Source organism: Camarhynchus parvulus, chromosome 4, assembly GCF_901933205.1.
Source record: "Camarhynchus parvulus chromosome 4, STF_HiC, whole genome shotgun sequence".
Classification (NCBI taxonomy): Eukaryota; Metazoa; Chordata; class Aves; order Passeriformes; family Thraupidae; genus Camarhynchus; species Camarhynchus parvulus.
The window spans coordinates 2,587,911-2,605,092 of NC_044574.1; the positions used below are offsets into that span (position 1 = coordinate 2,587,911).

The 17,182-nt window shown below is 39.1% G+C and overlaps 1 protein-coding gene across 1 annotated transcript in view; it reads left to right on the top strand.

The window, feature by feature from the left end:
- Positions 1-17,182, top strand: part of C4H20orf194 (chromosome 4 C20orf194 homolog) — a 74,226-nt gene that overhangs the window by 42,624 nt on the left and 14,420 nt on the right. The window contains exons 21-29 of the mRNA XM_030948458.1: positions 579-682; positions 3,239-3,385; positions 5,982-6,070; positions 6,306-6,401; positions 6,658-6,775; positions 7,563-7,651; positions 9,698-9,874; positions 11,687-11,812; positions 13,784-13,821. Coding sequence (XP_030804318.1) covers positions 579-682; positions 3,239-3,385; positions 5,982-6,070; positions 6,306-6,401; positions 6,658-6,775; positions 7,563-7,651; positions 9,698-9,874; positions 11,687-11,812; positions 13,784-13,821 — 984 coding nt within the window. The remainder of the gene's footprint in view (positions 1-578; positions 683-3,238; positions 3,386-5,981; positions 6,071-6,305; positions 6,402-6,657; positions 6,776-7,562; positions 7,652-9,697; positions 9,875-11,686; positions 11,813-13,783; positions 13,822-17,182) is intronic.

Below are 17,182 nucleotides of genomic sequence, written 5' to 3' on the forward strand. Positions count from 1 at the left end.
GGTTGCTCCAAAAAAGTTAATTATTAAGTAAATTTTAATTTAAAAGCCTAATTTAAAATTATTTCTTTTAAGTTTAAATTAAACTTAATGTTAAATTTTCTATTTAAACATTTTTATGCTTCAGTTTTTTACATTATTTAAATTTCCAGTTGTTTTGGATGCAATCTTTACTGAAGTTCTTGTATTGTCAATTTTATATTTCTGGAAGTTTGAAGTTTGGCAGGATGGAACTTTTTGCTTTTAATTAAAAAAAAGGTGCCTCAGAATATTTATGATAAGTGTTTCTGTGGGGTCAGATAATCTCAGATGCAGTTGTAGTCATGAATCCTGCCCTTGGTAGTGAGATCCAGTAAAGACTGAATAGTTGTAAATATTATCCAAAAATAAAAGAAATATTTTTATTTAATAAAAATAAAATAAATATCACTAAATATTATCCCAAATCAAATCTACTGCTTGTTAAATACAACAAAATCCTGCAGGAACATAGATTTCTTCCTCAGGAAGACAAGACAGTGATCATGAGAAGCTGAAAAGTTGATTTATACCTCATACAATTATTTTTCCTTAAATTCTAGGCAAACTGTATTTCTTTTCTGATGGAATTCTGTTCTGTGATCCCCACCATGGCAGCATTTCCATTCCCAAGAACCACATGAGCTCCATTTCTCTCTATGATGGGGTGAGTATTTTGTCTCTTTTTTCTTAAGTTTCCATCAATTTTTAACAATGATTCTGTTGGGTACAAAGTTTAGATTTAAGTTTTAAGTGTCTGTACAACTGTAATAACTGATGCAAATCACTGCAGTTTTGGTGCTGATTAACTGAAATTAGTGAATAAGGAGGAGAGAATTTTGTATTGCAGTTAGCAATGTGTTGTTAACAGTGTGAAAACTGCTTTTTGTTAAAAGAAAAATGACACAACATGACATTCATTAAACATCCCACAGGGTGAAGGGATGGATAGAGAAGAGTTCAAGGTGTGGTGAAGTCATGGATGGTGAAATTCTGCCTTTATTAAAAATATATTTGAATCTCTCACTTGGCCACCAGAGCAGTGGCAATTGAGAGGTTAATGATGGCAACTCAGCTCTGTCCACCTCAAGGCAGAAACACTGTGTTAGCCATCACTTCTTCAGGGTGGAAAAGAGATTTTTTGTGTTGGTTACTGTGTCCTAAACACTGGGGGGAAAAAAATCAGTTTCCTTTGGTTTCCCTTTTGTTCAGGTACAGTATTCCCCATTTATTCAGTGACCTCCCTCAGCATTGTGCTGGGTGATTTCATCCCACAATACAGGAAACCAGTAAAATACAATAAAAATGGAATTCAATTGAGATGAAAACACAGCAGCTCAGAGAGTCTTACCTTAGCTGCCTTTTCTTGGACATCAGATTGATTGCCCCTCGTTTCAGAAGCTATTTTAACACTGACCTTCCTGGGATTGTTTGAGTCAAGACACTCACTTTCATAAAAGTTGCTATTTCTGGGACCTGGCCATCATTCTTGAAATGATGCCAGATTTTTGTGTGAAGCTAAGCCTTGACAGGGAGTGTATTATTGTTCTACTGACTTGGCAGAATATGAGGGTGGAGGGTTTTGAAACTGTTAAGAAGTGACAGGAGAACCAAGGGACTCGTTGGTTGCTCTTTCCAAAAGTTCCTGCAGTAATATGGATGGAAAAGAAAAAGGAGAATTTAATGTTCTGATTAAAATAAAAGATAGCAAACTTTGAAGTGATGCAAAATGCAGGTTTTTTTAGCAGCTTTAGCATGATGCCTGTGAGATATTCTCCTTTTTAACTTGAAAATATCTGGAATTCTGTTCCTGTGCTGTGAGGAACTGGGCATTGAGCTGCCCCTGAACTCCTGAAATCCCTGGCACTCATGCAGGGCAGGGGAGATTCTGGCCATTCATCAAGGAAACAAATATTACCAAGCAATATTTAGATTTCACAATGACATGCACATCTTGTAAAACTTGGAGCTGGCTCCTTTCAACCTCGTGTCCGTGGGGATTATTGCTGCTGCTGCTGCTGCTGCTTTTCAGCTTTTTTCAATTTGTGGAGCCCAAAATGTTTTCCAGGAGCAGATTTTGTTGGACACTTCTCGTGCTGACAGCAGCGTGGATGAGTTGGCCTTAAAGTCACTTCTCAGGAAATCTCTAAACCATCCTAAAGAATCCAGGATCTGTGGATTCTGTTCCAAAAGCCATTTTCTCTTAAAAGAAATTGTTCTCTTTGAGGAGAATATTTTTGTATGTTCTTCAGTGACCTCAGTGACTTTGAGAGGATTATTTTTATGATTAATCCCTCACTCAGCAAAGCAGAGAGATTCTGTTTGCAAATGTCTCTGAGCTGATACCAACTCTTATGTAACAGTTCCCCAACTTGAGCTTTTTCTTCTCAACAATGAGTACAGTGAGTTCTTTGCCCATTTCTATTGAAAGTGAAGGGGATGCCACTAAAAATTCTGATTTGAGCCCTACATAATTGAATTCCCATTTCCCAGAAATGCTTCATGCTTCTAAATTGTTCTGATTTTCTAAAACTTTAATCTGAAAGGGGTTATAAGTGAAAAGGGCTCGAATATAAAACACTTCAGCATCCTGCAGATTTGTATATAAAATCCTGTCCTGGATTCCACAGTCATGGGATGGTTTGGGTTGGAAGGGACCTTAAAAACCATCTTGTTCCACCCCCAGCCTTGGAACTCCTTCCACTTTCCCAGGTTGCTCCAAGCCCCATCCAGCCTGGCCTTGAGCACTTCCAGGGATGGGACATCAGCCACCACTCTGGGGAAAAAAATCCCAAAACAAACTAAAAAAATAACCCCCAAAAATCAGTATTTTCTCAGAAAAAAATTGAACCCGAGTTCAGTTCTTCTGAGAGAAACACAACCTGAAGGCTTCAGCCTCCCTTGTCACCTTTTTAGGTGGCATTTAATTCATTTTTCGTGTGCTGTCTGTGTTGGAGATGTGAGTTTAGACAAAGAGTTGTTGTTTGAAGCAGTAGCAGAGGAAGGGTCTAGATTTTGGTGTGGACAAGAGAAGATATTAAAATTTAAGCTTTGTTTTCAGGACAAAAGTTTAGTGCTTCACTCAAACTCAGATCCTTTATTTTGAGTTTGTGATATCTCCAGTAACTGCAGATATTTGTGCTCCACCCCTCCTGCTCCACCTCTGTGCCATACAAAGTAGAAAATATTAATTATTTACTTGTCCTGTTTCTTTCTTTTCCAGGATTCCAACAGCATTGTCGCTGCTGTCTTTATAGACTTCAAAAGTTCCCTGCTTCCTCATCTCCCCATTGAATTCCACACCCAGAACAACTTTCTGATGATTGCACTTTTCCCCAAAAGAAAGATTTATAAAGCTTTTTATTCACAGGTAAAGGGGAAAAAGTTTGGTTGGGGTGGGGGAGAAACCACATAATTGCTGTGTGTGTGTTTAAGATGTGTGAGAAAAACTCAAATTTCTGTAAGAATTTCCAGTGCTGGTGCTGCTCGTTGTGTTTAATGCTCCCATGTGCTTTCACTTTGCCTTCTGGAGGCAGCCAGGGCTCTAAAATCTCCTTTTCTGAGCTGCATTTCAATGTAGTTCTGGTGTCTAATTTGCTGCAGGGATTGTATGGAGTGGCAGAGGTTCCATTGTGTGTTTTTGTGGTCAGACACATTTGGATCTTGATCCCCGGGGAAGTGGAGTTAAAGTTTTTCAGTCTCCCATATGGCATTGTATTATTCCCTAAGTAGATTGGCTTCTTGCATTGTGCTGCAGAGGCTTTTAATAAACCCAACTTTATAACAATAGTGCTTTTGAGGAAATGAGCCTGGAGATTTTAGGGCTTCACAAGGGTTTTTGGGATGTGCTCATCACACTGACTTGGAAAAGACCACCTAGCTCAGTGAGTAGTTCCCACTGGTCACATTAATGGTCCCATAAAATGTCTCTTCCTTTTATCTTAAGTGTTTAAATTCCTCCCACTGTTCCACTCTGAATGGCTGGCAATCTGTTGTTTGTTTGTATTTGAATTTTCAGCCTATTTTATTAATTCTACTTCTATATCTGTTTTATTTTTCTTTTCTCTACCAGAACACATCCTCGAGATACTCACAAATCTCAGATCTATTCTTTCTGCTTTATTTGGCCTAATAAAACAAAACCAGATTCTTTTCAATCTATGCCTATAAAATGTTCTTTTTTCTTCTGATAGTTGTAATGCTTTTCTTTTGATCTGGTTTTTGGCTGTAGATATCCAAACTGTTTGTATTATCTGAGATGAGGGTGTTTGTTTCCTGTATTGTTTTTTCTCAGGGCTATTTATTCCTGTCCTCCTTTGAGTTAATTTTTTTGGTGAACAGTTCCACACTGAGGTTCAGTTTGGGCAGTTAAAGTTTCTCATTTGGCACCACACCAGTTGCTTTGCTCAAGCAAATAAAACAAATCTTTTGTCTTCAGGATGTTCTCTCATGAACAAAACTCTTCATCAAATTGACTCTACCTGATTGTGCAAATCATGGAAATATATTGTATTTTGTCAGTAGTTTCCTTCAGGTGTTTATTGATTTCCTCCAAAATTCTTTCTGAAAGTCTGTGTGCTTGCAGGTTACAAAGATTCACTAAAATTTAGATGCTGCTTCTACTCTTCTCAATTATCTGGCTTGATACCTCACTCACTGGAGCTTTACTTGGATTATTCCAAGCCTCCTGGGATTAGGGAATTGCAACTGCCCTGTTACCCAAATCTGGGTTTGTTAAAAACTGAGATGTTGAGCCCACAGAGGTGAAATCTGCTGTGCAGGATGAGGTGATGCCTTTCCCATCCTCGCTCTAAAGGGTGCAGGAGGAAAATTTACTTAGGCTTTGGGATGTGTTGATTTCTCTCTTTTTTTTTCTTTGATGCCACAGCAACTTTTTTTTTACACTTTCCTTAAGTTATACAAAAGGTTCTGATATATTTCTTATGGGCCTGATATATTTCTATATTGCTAACACTTGCTAGCCTGACCTATGTTTTCACTTTATCCCCAACCCTTTGACTCTTACAGAACACAAATTTCCCTTGACCATTCCTTTTTTCCATCCCTCCCACGCGTTTCTTTGAGTCCCTTCTGTGTGTTTTGAAGTGGTTATTTCTTTAGTTGTGTGGATCCTTCTGCATGAGCAATATTGCCTTTGTTAATATCAAAAGTATATTTTATTTTGATGGTTTTTATCTCCTACCCTTGTGTTTGGGATGCTGAGTTTTTAATGGAAAGCAGTCGTGTCCCCCCCAGTTGTTTTGTCTTGCAGACAGTTATTGTGAAAAATGACAATGGCTGTTGCCTTTACTTATGAAAAGAAGGGAAATTCCAAACACTGACAGGATTTTGTGATTCATCTGAACCTGATTTCTAGGTTCCCAGTGCCATTCAGATTAATGTGTCTTGGCTGGAGCAATTGGATGGGAGCCAGAACATTCCCTGGAGAAACGAAGGGTTTCCTTTTCTTTTGGGAGGGAACAGAGTTTTTTCTTCAATTTTGAGTAATGATTGCTGCAATCTCACCTCATGAAAATTACAACAGTGTTTCAAAGAGACTTGAATTAATTCAGTTCCTTCTGTAGGGCTATAAACACCTACATTTCTATCAGGGAAAACGAGGCCATATCAGTAAATTCCTAAAGCTCTTCCAGTCTAGCCAAAGAAAAGGTTGCAAAATCTGATCAGTGGATTTGAATTTTAAAATTGGAAGGGACCTCAAGGCTCATCTCATTCCACACCCCCTTCCACTCTCCCAGGTTTCTCCAAGCCTCATCCAACACTTGGACACTTCCAGGGATGGGGCAGCCACAGCTTCCCTTGCAGCAAAACCTTTGTTGTGTAATATCTAATGGCTTGTGAAAATGTGTTTGTTTTTTTTTAGGTGAGCAAAACCAATTCCTAAACAAATCCACAGCAAATTTGGGAAAATAATGACACTCATGCATAGATCTGATTTATTCCAGGTTTTCTCTTCATGGCATAACCAGACAAGCTCAGGATTATCTTTAAGGGTTGTCCCAGAAGAATTCCTGTCTGAGGAACAAAAGAGGCTGTAAGTTCCTGCTAGTGCAGTGCAATTACACAGAAGCTGCAATCAGAAAAATGCTGTTATTTATTGGTTTTAATAATAATAATAAAATTCTGATAATAATTTAAAAAATGGTGCATTCTTAGTGCAACACTCACATTGTTTTTTTATTGTACCATTTAATATGAGCCCGCTTTGTTTAAAGAAGAGAAAATTTTAGGTTTCTCCTTTAACTAATTAATTAATTTTCTTCTTTTAGGCATTCCAGTGTTCAGAAGCTCTTCAATGCCTCTTTTGCTTCTGGGGAAAGATGCAGGGAGCTGAAACTGTCTGCTGCCATTCCAGGATTGGAGAGGTGAGAAATTACTTTGGTGTCCAAGGGATTCATTCTGTCAGAAATGAGACAAAACTGTTTTGGTAGATGTGATAGCCATCTAAAAATGTTTCTTAAATAATTCTCTCTTTACACTAGGATGTTTTCATTCTGAGATAAATTATTTCCTCTCTAGCTTGACCTTTTCATACTCTTGTTTTAGTAATTTCCCAGCTATTTATGTGGATGAAATCTTTTGCTGTCAATTGTAAGGAAATAAACCTTTTATTTTTGGAAGGTTTGTGCAGCACTTCACAGTCAGCAGTGTCAGCACCAAGCCAGTGATGAGGACACATCTTCCTGTCCTTCTCCAACAGTCAGAAACCATTTCTGACAGCAAAGCAGAAGGTGATAAGGTAAGGAAACAACTCCACAATAATTTCTAGCCCTCATATAGAATATTTGGAATATTCTGTCAGTAGTTCTGTTGTAGTGTGATAAAATACTAATCCTGTTCAGCGATGCTCTGCCTCCTTCTCCACTAACACCAGTTTTTTGGTTTTTTTTTTTTCTGGTTAAATACTTAATTCTTTTCCATTTAAACAATCTTTTGGAAGTGCAAATGGCCTTTCAACCTGATGAATAAGAGGCAGAAAATGAGGTGTAGATCTTTAAGTGAAGTGTTTTCTCTCATGTCCAGAGAGACTTTGCCCTAAAGCAGGCAGCTTGTTTTTATGAATTGCTGAATAATTTAACTGAATTGTTCTCTGGAACATAAAAGTCCTTTAAATAGCATAGAGGCAGCACATGGTATTTAACATTTGCTGATATTATCTGTATAACAATCCTTTCTCTATAGGGGCAATAACAATTGTCCAGTTTAAGGTGGGCTTTAAATAGCATTTTCAGAGAAAATATTTCCTTGCAGCTTCCCAGCTTTTGAAATCTGCTGAAAACAAAGCCAAAGCAGCAGGAATATAATCTTTCCTTGCAATATTGCTGGGGTCTGGTTCAGAGACCATTCTGATAATAAACCCTTAGGAATGTTTTAAAATCTGATTTTAAGGTTGGTTAACTGTGGATTTTCTTTAAAAAAAAGAAAAATCTATATGAATCATAGAAAACAGCCTTTTTGGTGTCTGCACCAGTGTTTCTGTGGTTATTTTGTGTTTAGACTTGCCTTGTCCTGTTCCTGTGTTGCAGGTGATCATCACCATCCTCACTGGGCTGCCCGGGTGCCGTTCCAGCGACCTCTGTTCTTTCCTTGTTACTTTCACCAAGGAGCATGGGAGGTTGGTGCAGCTCTGCTTACACTGATCACCAAAAAACATCTTGGCATGAAGGCAAAAAATAATTATCACTGTTTCATTTGGTGGTTTTTAAACATAATTTCAGACTGCCAGGTAGATTCACCCTTAAATCTATACATTTAGACAGAAAAACAGCACAGGAGATTTCTTTGTTGCTTATTCCATGTGGTGAAGAGCTTCCATTTATTGATCTGTAGTGATTTTAAAATGTTTTTTTGGTTGTTTTTTGAGAAAAGACTGTACTAGCAGTCCTTGCCCCACAGCATTGTTTTTAATTTAACCTGATTTGAGGTGCATTCAGGACATCTGTTATATGGCAATGAGATGAATCTGCTATAGGAATTTGCCAGTCTGTGTCTTGATAGAGCATCTGAAAAATAAAAAAAAAAAATCTTACCCTTTTAATTCTTACAGCCAAACACCTTAGCATTTAATCTTAGCCATGTTCTGCGCTGTTCTTTTACTTTTAACTCAATGTCTTGATTTTACCGAGTTGATTCAGAACAGTTTTGTGGCTCTGTTATAGGGCAAACATGTAAGGTGACTTTTGAAGGTTGTGTAATAACACATCTCCTCGTGTTTTCCTGCAAATGTCATTGTTACTTTCCATTTTTGCAGTGAAATATTTTCATGCCCAGAGTCTTGAATTGGATTTGTCTAATTTTTGTTTACTGCATCACTGCCAGTGATCAGAATTACTCATATGATGTACAGCTTTGAAAAAAGCTGCTGAACGTTGTTTTATTGAAAAACAACAAAAAACACCCACAAACCCCTTTGGCAGCCATGTAAAGAATGTGCATATGCTGGAAATGATAGAAAGCCAAATAAATTCCCATTCCCCACGTGGAACGAGATCATGATGAGAGATGTGAAATCTTTGGCCTTGTCAAACTTCATTTTGGTCTGTTGCTTGAAAATAGGTGTTCTGCTTTGAAAGCAAGACCAGTGAGACACTCCAAATCAGAAATGTAATTTATTAGGAAAAGGGAAAAAAAAGCCCAAAATACATACAATGTTACAAAAGAAAAACCCTTGAGAGAGTCAGAATACAACCTGACACCCTTTGGTAGCAGTCCAGTTGGAATGGTGGCTCAGCCCTCCTGCAGTGCCAGCTGTGGTTCTGCTGGAGCAGGGATCCTGCACAAGGGGGGAGTTTTCCTCTGCAGCTCCAGGGCTGCTGGAGATGGGCCTGGGCTCCCTCTGAAGATCCAGTGGAAAAGGCAGCTGTTCCTCTGGGAATCCAGTGGAAAGGCTGTTCTGGTGTCCCAAACCTCAGATTGTATCCAGGTAGGAATGCTTGGCTCCTCCCCTGGGCAGCGCATCTCCCGATGGGATGATGGAATTTTATCAGCCATGCAGGGACACTCACTGGCCCATGAACAGAAGATAATTAATAATTAATGACCCATTAAGAGAACACATGTCACAGACATATTTTATGAAAAATCTTTTCGTTAAGATCTCTACTCCTGAGAAGCTGAGAGACCTCAGGAACAAAATGTAAACAATGATTATCTGCTGCTGTGGAATGCAACAGGTGCATCTGTGATTGGTCTCATGTGGTTGTTTTTAATTAATGGCCAATCACAGTCTGGCTGCCTTGGACTCTCTGGTCAGTCACAAGATTTTATTATCATTCTATTATTTTCCTTTTAAGCCTTCTGATGAAATCTTTTCTTCTATTCTTTTAGTATAGTTTTAATATAATATATATCATAAAATAATAAGTCAGCTTTCTGAAACACAGAGTCAAAATTCTCATCTCTTCCCTCATCCTGGGACCCCTGTGAGCACCACCACAAACATAATTAATAATTCACGGTCCATGAACAGCAGATATCTCCCCGGAGGGAGGATTGGCTGTGGAAGAGATAAAGCAAACTGCCCAATGAACAGAAGATAACTGCCCCACCTCTAACAGATGGCAAATATAATACAGATTGCCTTCAATTTAGGACAATAGGGAGAAAACAGAGCTGTTGTGTGCCAGCTCCTGACCTGCCTTGCTCCCTGTGTGTGCCCCAGGTGGATTGTGTATCGGCAGACCATGGACAGCCCGCAGTGTTTCAGCGCCTCCCACTTCCAGCGCTTCCTGACCGGGCTCCTGGAGGCCCAGCAGAACCTTGGGGTCCATCAGTCCACCCTGAAGAGCACTGGGAAGCCCACTGGGAAGAACAACAGGCTCCTGGTGGTGCTGCAAGGGTAAAGAATCCAAATTTTTAGGACTGTTGTGCAGAATAAGGCAATTCTGGTTTATATATGGACCAAACTCAGCTTTTCTGTCCCTGTTGGTTTTGTTGCTCCTGTAAAAAAGGTGTCCTCAGCTTTCCTTCCATGGTCTGGGTGCACTCACAGCCCAGAACCCCTCTGTGTGGGCAGCAAGGGAGGGGGGATTCTGCCCCTGTGCCCTGCTCAGGTGAGATCCCACCTGCAGAGCTGTCCCAGCTCTTAGATCCCAACAGCAGAAGGACTTGGAGGTGCTGGAGAGTCCAGAGGAGGCCACAGAGCTGCTCCAGGGCTGGAGCCCCTCTGCCCTGAAACCAGGCTGGGAGAACTGGAGGTGCTCACAAGGCTCCAGGGAGAGCTCAGAGCCCCTTGCAGGGCCTGAAGGGGATCCAGGAGAGCTGGAGAGGGACTGGGGACAAGGCCTGGAGGGACAGGACACAGGGAATGGCTCCCACTGAGAAAGGGGAGATTTGGGTGGGATATTGGGAAGGAATCCCTGGCTGTGAGGGTGGTGGGACCCTGGCACAGGGTGCCCAGAGAAGCTGTGGCTGCCCCTGGATCCCTGGCAGTGCCCAAGGCCAGGCTGGAGCAGCCTGGGGTAGTGGAAGATGTCCCTGGTTGTTGCAGGAGGTTGAACTAAGGTGACCTTTAAAGGTCCTTTCCAAACCAAACTGTTCTGTGATTCTGACTCCAGAACTGCCAGCAGAGTTCAAACTGTCAAAAATCTTGTTGCCTGATAGAGCAGGTGATAACAGAGGAGGACTTAGTGATGTGTTTTGGATAAATGCCATTTTCCTTGTGGGATAAAGGTGAAGACTGAGCCACCTACCTGTGTTTGACATTTCCATCTCCAATGTAGCATTTGAGAACCAGGATCATCTTCTGAGTCATTAAGAAGGTGACACAAACCAGCGTGAGGGAGGCAGTACCCTGACTTGGCTGCTGTGATTTCCACTTCATCCTTCTCACTGAGGATGTACAAATGGAGCTCAGCATTTTCTTCATTATGGTCCATTCTGATAGTGCTAAAAACCATCATTTTTTCCATTTTGGAGCCAGATTGATTTTTTTTTTTGTGTAATTAGTAGGGATGGTGTTAAATCAATTGATGGGCAAAATAACTGATACTCTGGTAGCAGCACTGGCTTCAGGAACAGATAATTGGAAGTTTTTAATTCTTTATGGATAGTTAGGTGTTAGTTACTTTAGAGGAGCTGGAGTTCTCTAAATATCCCATTCAACTGATAACTGAATAAAAGTTTGTAGATAAAAGTTTGTAACTGGCTGAGAAATAAATACCTGAAATGAAAACTCAGGTTCACCTAAGCCTTGATGTCATACAGAGATAAAATGCAGCAGTGGTGGAAGTCCTGATAAAAAATGGATGCATTAATGGTAGAAACATATTTAAATTGGGATGCTGATAACTGAGAGAGGCTGTTATTTTATTCATTTTTTAACTCAATTTGTGCTTCATTTACTTGGCATTAGGCATAAAATGTTTGTGTTATATTGTGCTTTTTGTGCTTTCTGCAAGCTGCCAGTTGTTCAGTGCAAGGTTTACACTGTTTTTCTCTGGATTGTTAATAATTTAATTTTAATGTAACTACCAGTCAGGTTATTTGCTGGATTTGCTTAATTTGTTTGGATCTGCCAAGCTCTGAGCTGCTTTCCATCTCTTTTGGTAGTTCTTTTGGAAATCTAGTTTTCCTCCAAGCCATCAATTTCTTCCTGAGTAGGGAACTGTTCTGGTTCTCTGAACCCATTTTTCCTTTTGGATTCTTGCAGGTACACTGATGTTATTGATGTTGTGCAAGCTCTGCAGACTCATCCTGACCCAGATGTGAAATCTTCTTTCATCATTGGAACAATCAACACCTGCGTGGAGCCTCTGAGCTGCTACATGGAACACAGGTGTGCTTTGAAATATTTGAACACATTTAAGAGCAGATATGTCAATTTTTGGTATCACTTTTATAATAATTAGTGATTTGTGATGGTTAAAAGCCACTTAAATCCCATAAAATTGCTTAATAATCCATCTTGGAGGAACCTGGAAGTGCTGTTTGGTTTATCAGGATAGCACTTGGTTTCTAGTGGATATTTAATTATATAGAATATCAACAGAAGTTCAGCTCCAGTAGAAGTTCAGCTCCTAGAAGAATAAATAAAGTTTGTGTAAATATAAATATTTTGGTTAAAGGCTTTGTAACATTTGGACAGTCAGTTGTCCTCTGAATAATTCTCTTTTTTGCAATCTTGTAGTACGTCAGATTAAAAATGGAGATGTGCATCTCATGGGTTATTGATTCTGCCACTACTTTTGGATGTTTAAAAAGACTTTACAGGTTTCAAATATGGAATTGAAAGGAAACAATCCCTGAAATGGGGAAGGGAATGACAAAGCACGGAAACCAAAGCATTGCAAGTGTTAAAATCTGATATCCTGGGTTACTGCAGAGCCAGGGTGGGGAGGAAATGGTCACAGAGCCAAGTCACTGACCTTTGGAAATAGTTTGGTTTCATAGTAAATGTGTGTGCTCCAGACTTCAACAAACATGGGAATCATTTCTCAGACCTACCTGTAAAATTGTAACACTCCAATTTTTTAATTATGCCTTGCAGCTGATTTGATAAAAGTAAGTTCCAGCAGTTAGAGTTTTTGGAGTTGGTAGCACTGCTTCTGTTTGTGATCAAACTGTGCATCACAGCTTAGAGGAGAACTGCCCAAGCAGTTTCTAAAAGTGCATTCTTGACATTTCCTGGCTGTTTTTAAACACTAACCAAGGTGCTGCTTGTGCTTTGCAGTAGTCAATAAATAGACCTTACCTTGCTGCTTCCTCTTGTCTCCGTGACAAAGACACCAAACAAATACTAAAGACTACATAAAAAAAATAGTGAATTGATGCTGGAGTGCTGTTTAAACTTGTTCTTTCCATAATTCTAGGAAAGACAAGTTCCATTTCTGTTTTATTTTTAACTTACTAACGTGTTACTAGTCCTGGTACTGTGTAGTGTTTAGCAGCAGCAGCCTGCACTCCTTTCACACTGTTTTTCTCCTCAAGTGCAGAAGCAATTGAAGGCAGAGGCTCAGCCTTTGCTGGAGATTATTTCTATTTTGCTTTGGAGTTTCTTCTGATAAGAATTTCCCAAGTAGCCACACAGTGTCAATGGCAAACCTTGCAGTTGGGAAGCTTTGGTGATTTCACTGGGAGAATGGAACAGAGTGGATTTCATGTCTGGCTTGAAACTTGCATTCAAGAAAATCAAACCCATTTCCTGCCTCAGAGTTCATCACTGTAGAGATCCAGCTCTTCCATGAGCTTGGCATGGAGCTTTTCCCCATTCTGATTTAGCAGACCAGGGCAGGGGAGAGAGAGTTGAAGGGAACAGGTAAAATTCCTCTTCTTGAAGGTTTGTTTCCATGATAAAACTCCTGAAAAGAATTGTCACTTGTCTGGCACAGCAGGAGAAATTGGCATTCTGTACATCCAGTCTTTCTGTGGAAAGTTCCCACTCTTTGAAAGGCACAATTCTTTAGGGCAAATTTTAAATTCCTATTGTTTAAATAAGAATTAAAATAACATTGAAGCGTTTCTCCTTCAATTCTTAGAGTTCTTCTTCTATTTCTTAGAGTACAGAAGAAATTGCATGGTGGGAATTAGCTCTTAAATCTATTGGAGAATTAAAACCATCTACAAAACTGATTTTTGGGGGAAAAGTCCTGAAAGACAAAACCTGTGAGGATGTTGCAGTTACATGGATTGAGGAAAAGAAGCATGAAAATGGTTTGGTTTGTGAGACTATGTCAGCATCCAAGTGAATGTAAATGTTTTACTTAAATAATATCCATTCCTGATATGTGAACTTTTTTTGGTTTTTTAGGCTTCTTTTTCCCAAGTTCTTGGACCAGTGTTCACAAGGTATGTGTCACTTTTGCTGACTTTGAGCTTTACAGAATTGGTCATTGTTGAAGGAGAAACTGCAAAATGCCCAGGACAAGAGTAGCTGATTTTCTTGCAGTCAAAATGCTGCAAGAATTACAAATACCTGAGCCATGTGGCCAAATAAATACCTGTATTTATTATTTTGTGCTATTAATAGATGTAGCCAAAGAGTCATGATAAACTCTTGGAGGTAAGAACAGACAATCTCTGTCAAACATAGGCAGAAATTGTAAAAATTCTGGAGCATGATCCATTTTGAAGTCCTCATGTGCAAGATGGGTTTCCTAAAATCATGAATTAAACATTAATTAAACTGCTCACACTGAACTGTTGTAAGTGAAATGGATTGGAGTTCCACCTTCCTTTGGGGATGTGTGAGGAAATGGAGCTTTACTTTCATTTTTGCTCTATTATTAAAAAGGGAAAAATGAGGGGTGATCTTGTTCCCCAAATCCTTCTCCTGGTGTGGCCTGGAGGGTCCTTGCAGGGTGTTCAGTTTTATTCCTGAAATCAATCTCTGACTGCACTGTCCTCCTTGCCAGGCTTGGGAATTAAAGCAGAATTTGGCATAAATGCCTTCAAATCCCTGCCCCAAGTGTTCAAGGCCAGGTTGGGTTTATTTTTGGTTTTATTTTGTCTTCATATTTAAATGCAGTTGTTGGAAAATCAGAGTAGGATTCTGTGCCCTTCTGGTGGCTGCTTAAATTCTGATTGCTCTGCTTGGCTGCCAGAGTGCTGCCACCTCTTTTTCTTGTGTGAAGAAAACCTTAAAGAATGAAGTTGTGAACAAACTGGACAGAAAGTGGGTGCTGTTACATAAATCAATATTTTATTTGGAGAAAAGTGTTGGTGCTCCACATTGGAAAATTATCACGTATACAGCCCCTGGTAAAATTGAAGAGAGCAGGAGAATGTTAAGAATATGAAGAATTATTAATAACTGCAGAGAAGTTAAAGGTGCAAATTGTTTTATGAAAGAATAAATAAAACACTCAAAGTTTTGTTTTTCTTAAAGTGAATTTGTACAGACTGGATTGGGTGAGAATTGGTCATTGTTGAAGGAGAAACTGCAAAATGCCCAGGACAAGAGTAGCTGATTTTCTTGCAGTCAAAATGCTGCAAGAATTACAAATACTGGAGGTTAGAGGAATGTTCTTGTGGCAGGGAATAATTTCTGCACATTGCAAAGTGTTGTCATCCAGTTCTGTGATACAGAATGTGACACCAGATGCCTGAGAGGTTGCTTTGTAGAAAGAAATAGTTTCACAAAAATAGGGGTAATTTTTGTGTAAAAGGTTCAGGAGGAAAAGCATGCTTTGAAGTGAGATGTGGCCCACTTAAACTTTGCAGACAGATGCAGAATTGTGTCATGTGTGCAGTAGTAGAGAATTTACATCTGCATAATTCATAGAATCACAGACTGGTTTGGGTTGAAGGGACCTTAAATGCATTTAGTGCCACCCCTTGCCATGGCAGGGACACCTTCCACTGTCCCAGGGTGCTCCAAGCCCTGTCCAACCTCTCCTTGGACACTTCCAGGGATCCAGGGGCAGCCACAGCTGCTCTGGGAACAATTGAGAGAAAATTCCTTATGTTTCACACACCTGGGAATTCGATTTTTGGTGCAACAACAGCAAGATTTAATGAGACATTCACACTGAGATATTAATTCATATTTCTGGAATGGTGTGCACCCCAATATTGTTTGTTTTGCTGTGTCACCAATAGGTCAGGACTATGTTGTGTTGGTTTTTGGATTTTTTTCTTGTTGAAGTTGGGATTGAAGGTACAAGAGTGACAGGGCCAGGCACACACAGAGCAGAGATTGATGGAGAAGGTACCAAGACTGTGTTGTGTTGGTTTTCTGGATTTTTTTTTAAGTTGTGATTGAAGGTACTTGAGATGATATTTTGTGTTTAGATTTAAATTTTTATTTTTAAAAAATATCACAGTTTTATAGGTAGTGAGCTTTGTATTTAGTATTTTACTAATAAGGTACAAAATGGTTAACTAATTTTTGTTTTAAGGTTTTTTAAGGTTAAACTATCTAACTAAAAATGATACTTAAATTGTTTTTACATTTAACTTAATAATTAACTACTTGAAGTCTGCAATGCAGATTTTTCTGTCTAATTACAAAATCCTACTCAAACTTATGAAGAAGGTGAAGAAGAAGCTTTTGTTCTAAAACTTTTATTTTGTTTTATATATATTACTATACTTTAAAACCCTGAACTCTAAGTTTTTTAATTTGTGATATTATATGCTTTTAACTAAACTATACACTTGTAATTTTAGTTATTAATTAATTTTGGCAGTTTTCTTTATGGCTTCAGGTCAAATTAGTGTTTTCTTGGGAGTTAGGGTCTGTTAGTACAGAAAGTCTAAAATTCTCAATATCTAGAACTGTACTGGGCTTTGTAGAGATCTGAAACCAGAACTTTGTTGGGTGTGAGAAGAGCCAAGTAGGAATTAATTAGAAGGAATTAATTAGACTTTGGAGCTGTACTTTTTCCTTCTATCTTCACATGTGGGGAGTGAGTTGGGTTTGCCTTCTGCTGCCTTTCTCTGTATCACAGAGGTTCCTGGGCAAGTTATCAATGTGACATTTTCCAGAATTTCTGTTTGGAGAGGCCCAAGACTGACAGAGGCAGATGGGGATTGGGGAGAACTGACAAAGCCAAAGACCAACAGGAGTATCCTGTGCATACTTCCTTAAACTTCTCCAAAAATTCCTGCCACCATCTGTGTGCTGTAATTCCCTTTTGTCTCTCTTTTCTTTATTTTTTTTGGTCTTTCTGTCCTTTCTTTCTTTCTTTCTTTCTTACACAGAAGCTGTAAGATGATACCTTCCTAGTCCAAGGGCACCCTGGCATCCCTTGTGAAACAATTTCATATAGAACACAAATTAAGACATCACCATTGTTAAATATTCCCATTGTAAGTTTAGGAGCGAAGAGGAGCCATTATTTTCATACAGCATATGTATTTTTAATCCATCCCTCCTGTTCCTTTCCTGCTTCCATTGAACATGTTATTCCCCAGGCTGCAAGGGTTCTTTTCTTTAGAGGAGTGTATAAATAAAGATTTAAACAAAACTGGGTGGTCTTCAAAATGCATCTCTTAGAAACAAAGATGGCAGTGGCAATTTAAATAAAAAAGGTTAAATTTGTTCATTTCTGAAGCCTTGAAGGCACCTTCCAATTCTCAGGAAGTTGTTTTGTTTTTCTTTGAGTTACACTCCCTGTTTTTTGGTTTTTTTTTTAACTTAGAGTTTTTCCAGCTTATCCTGGACAGTTATGGATCCTCTCCAAGGCTTGGTGCTGCCATTTGTCAC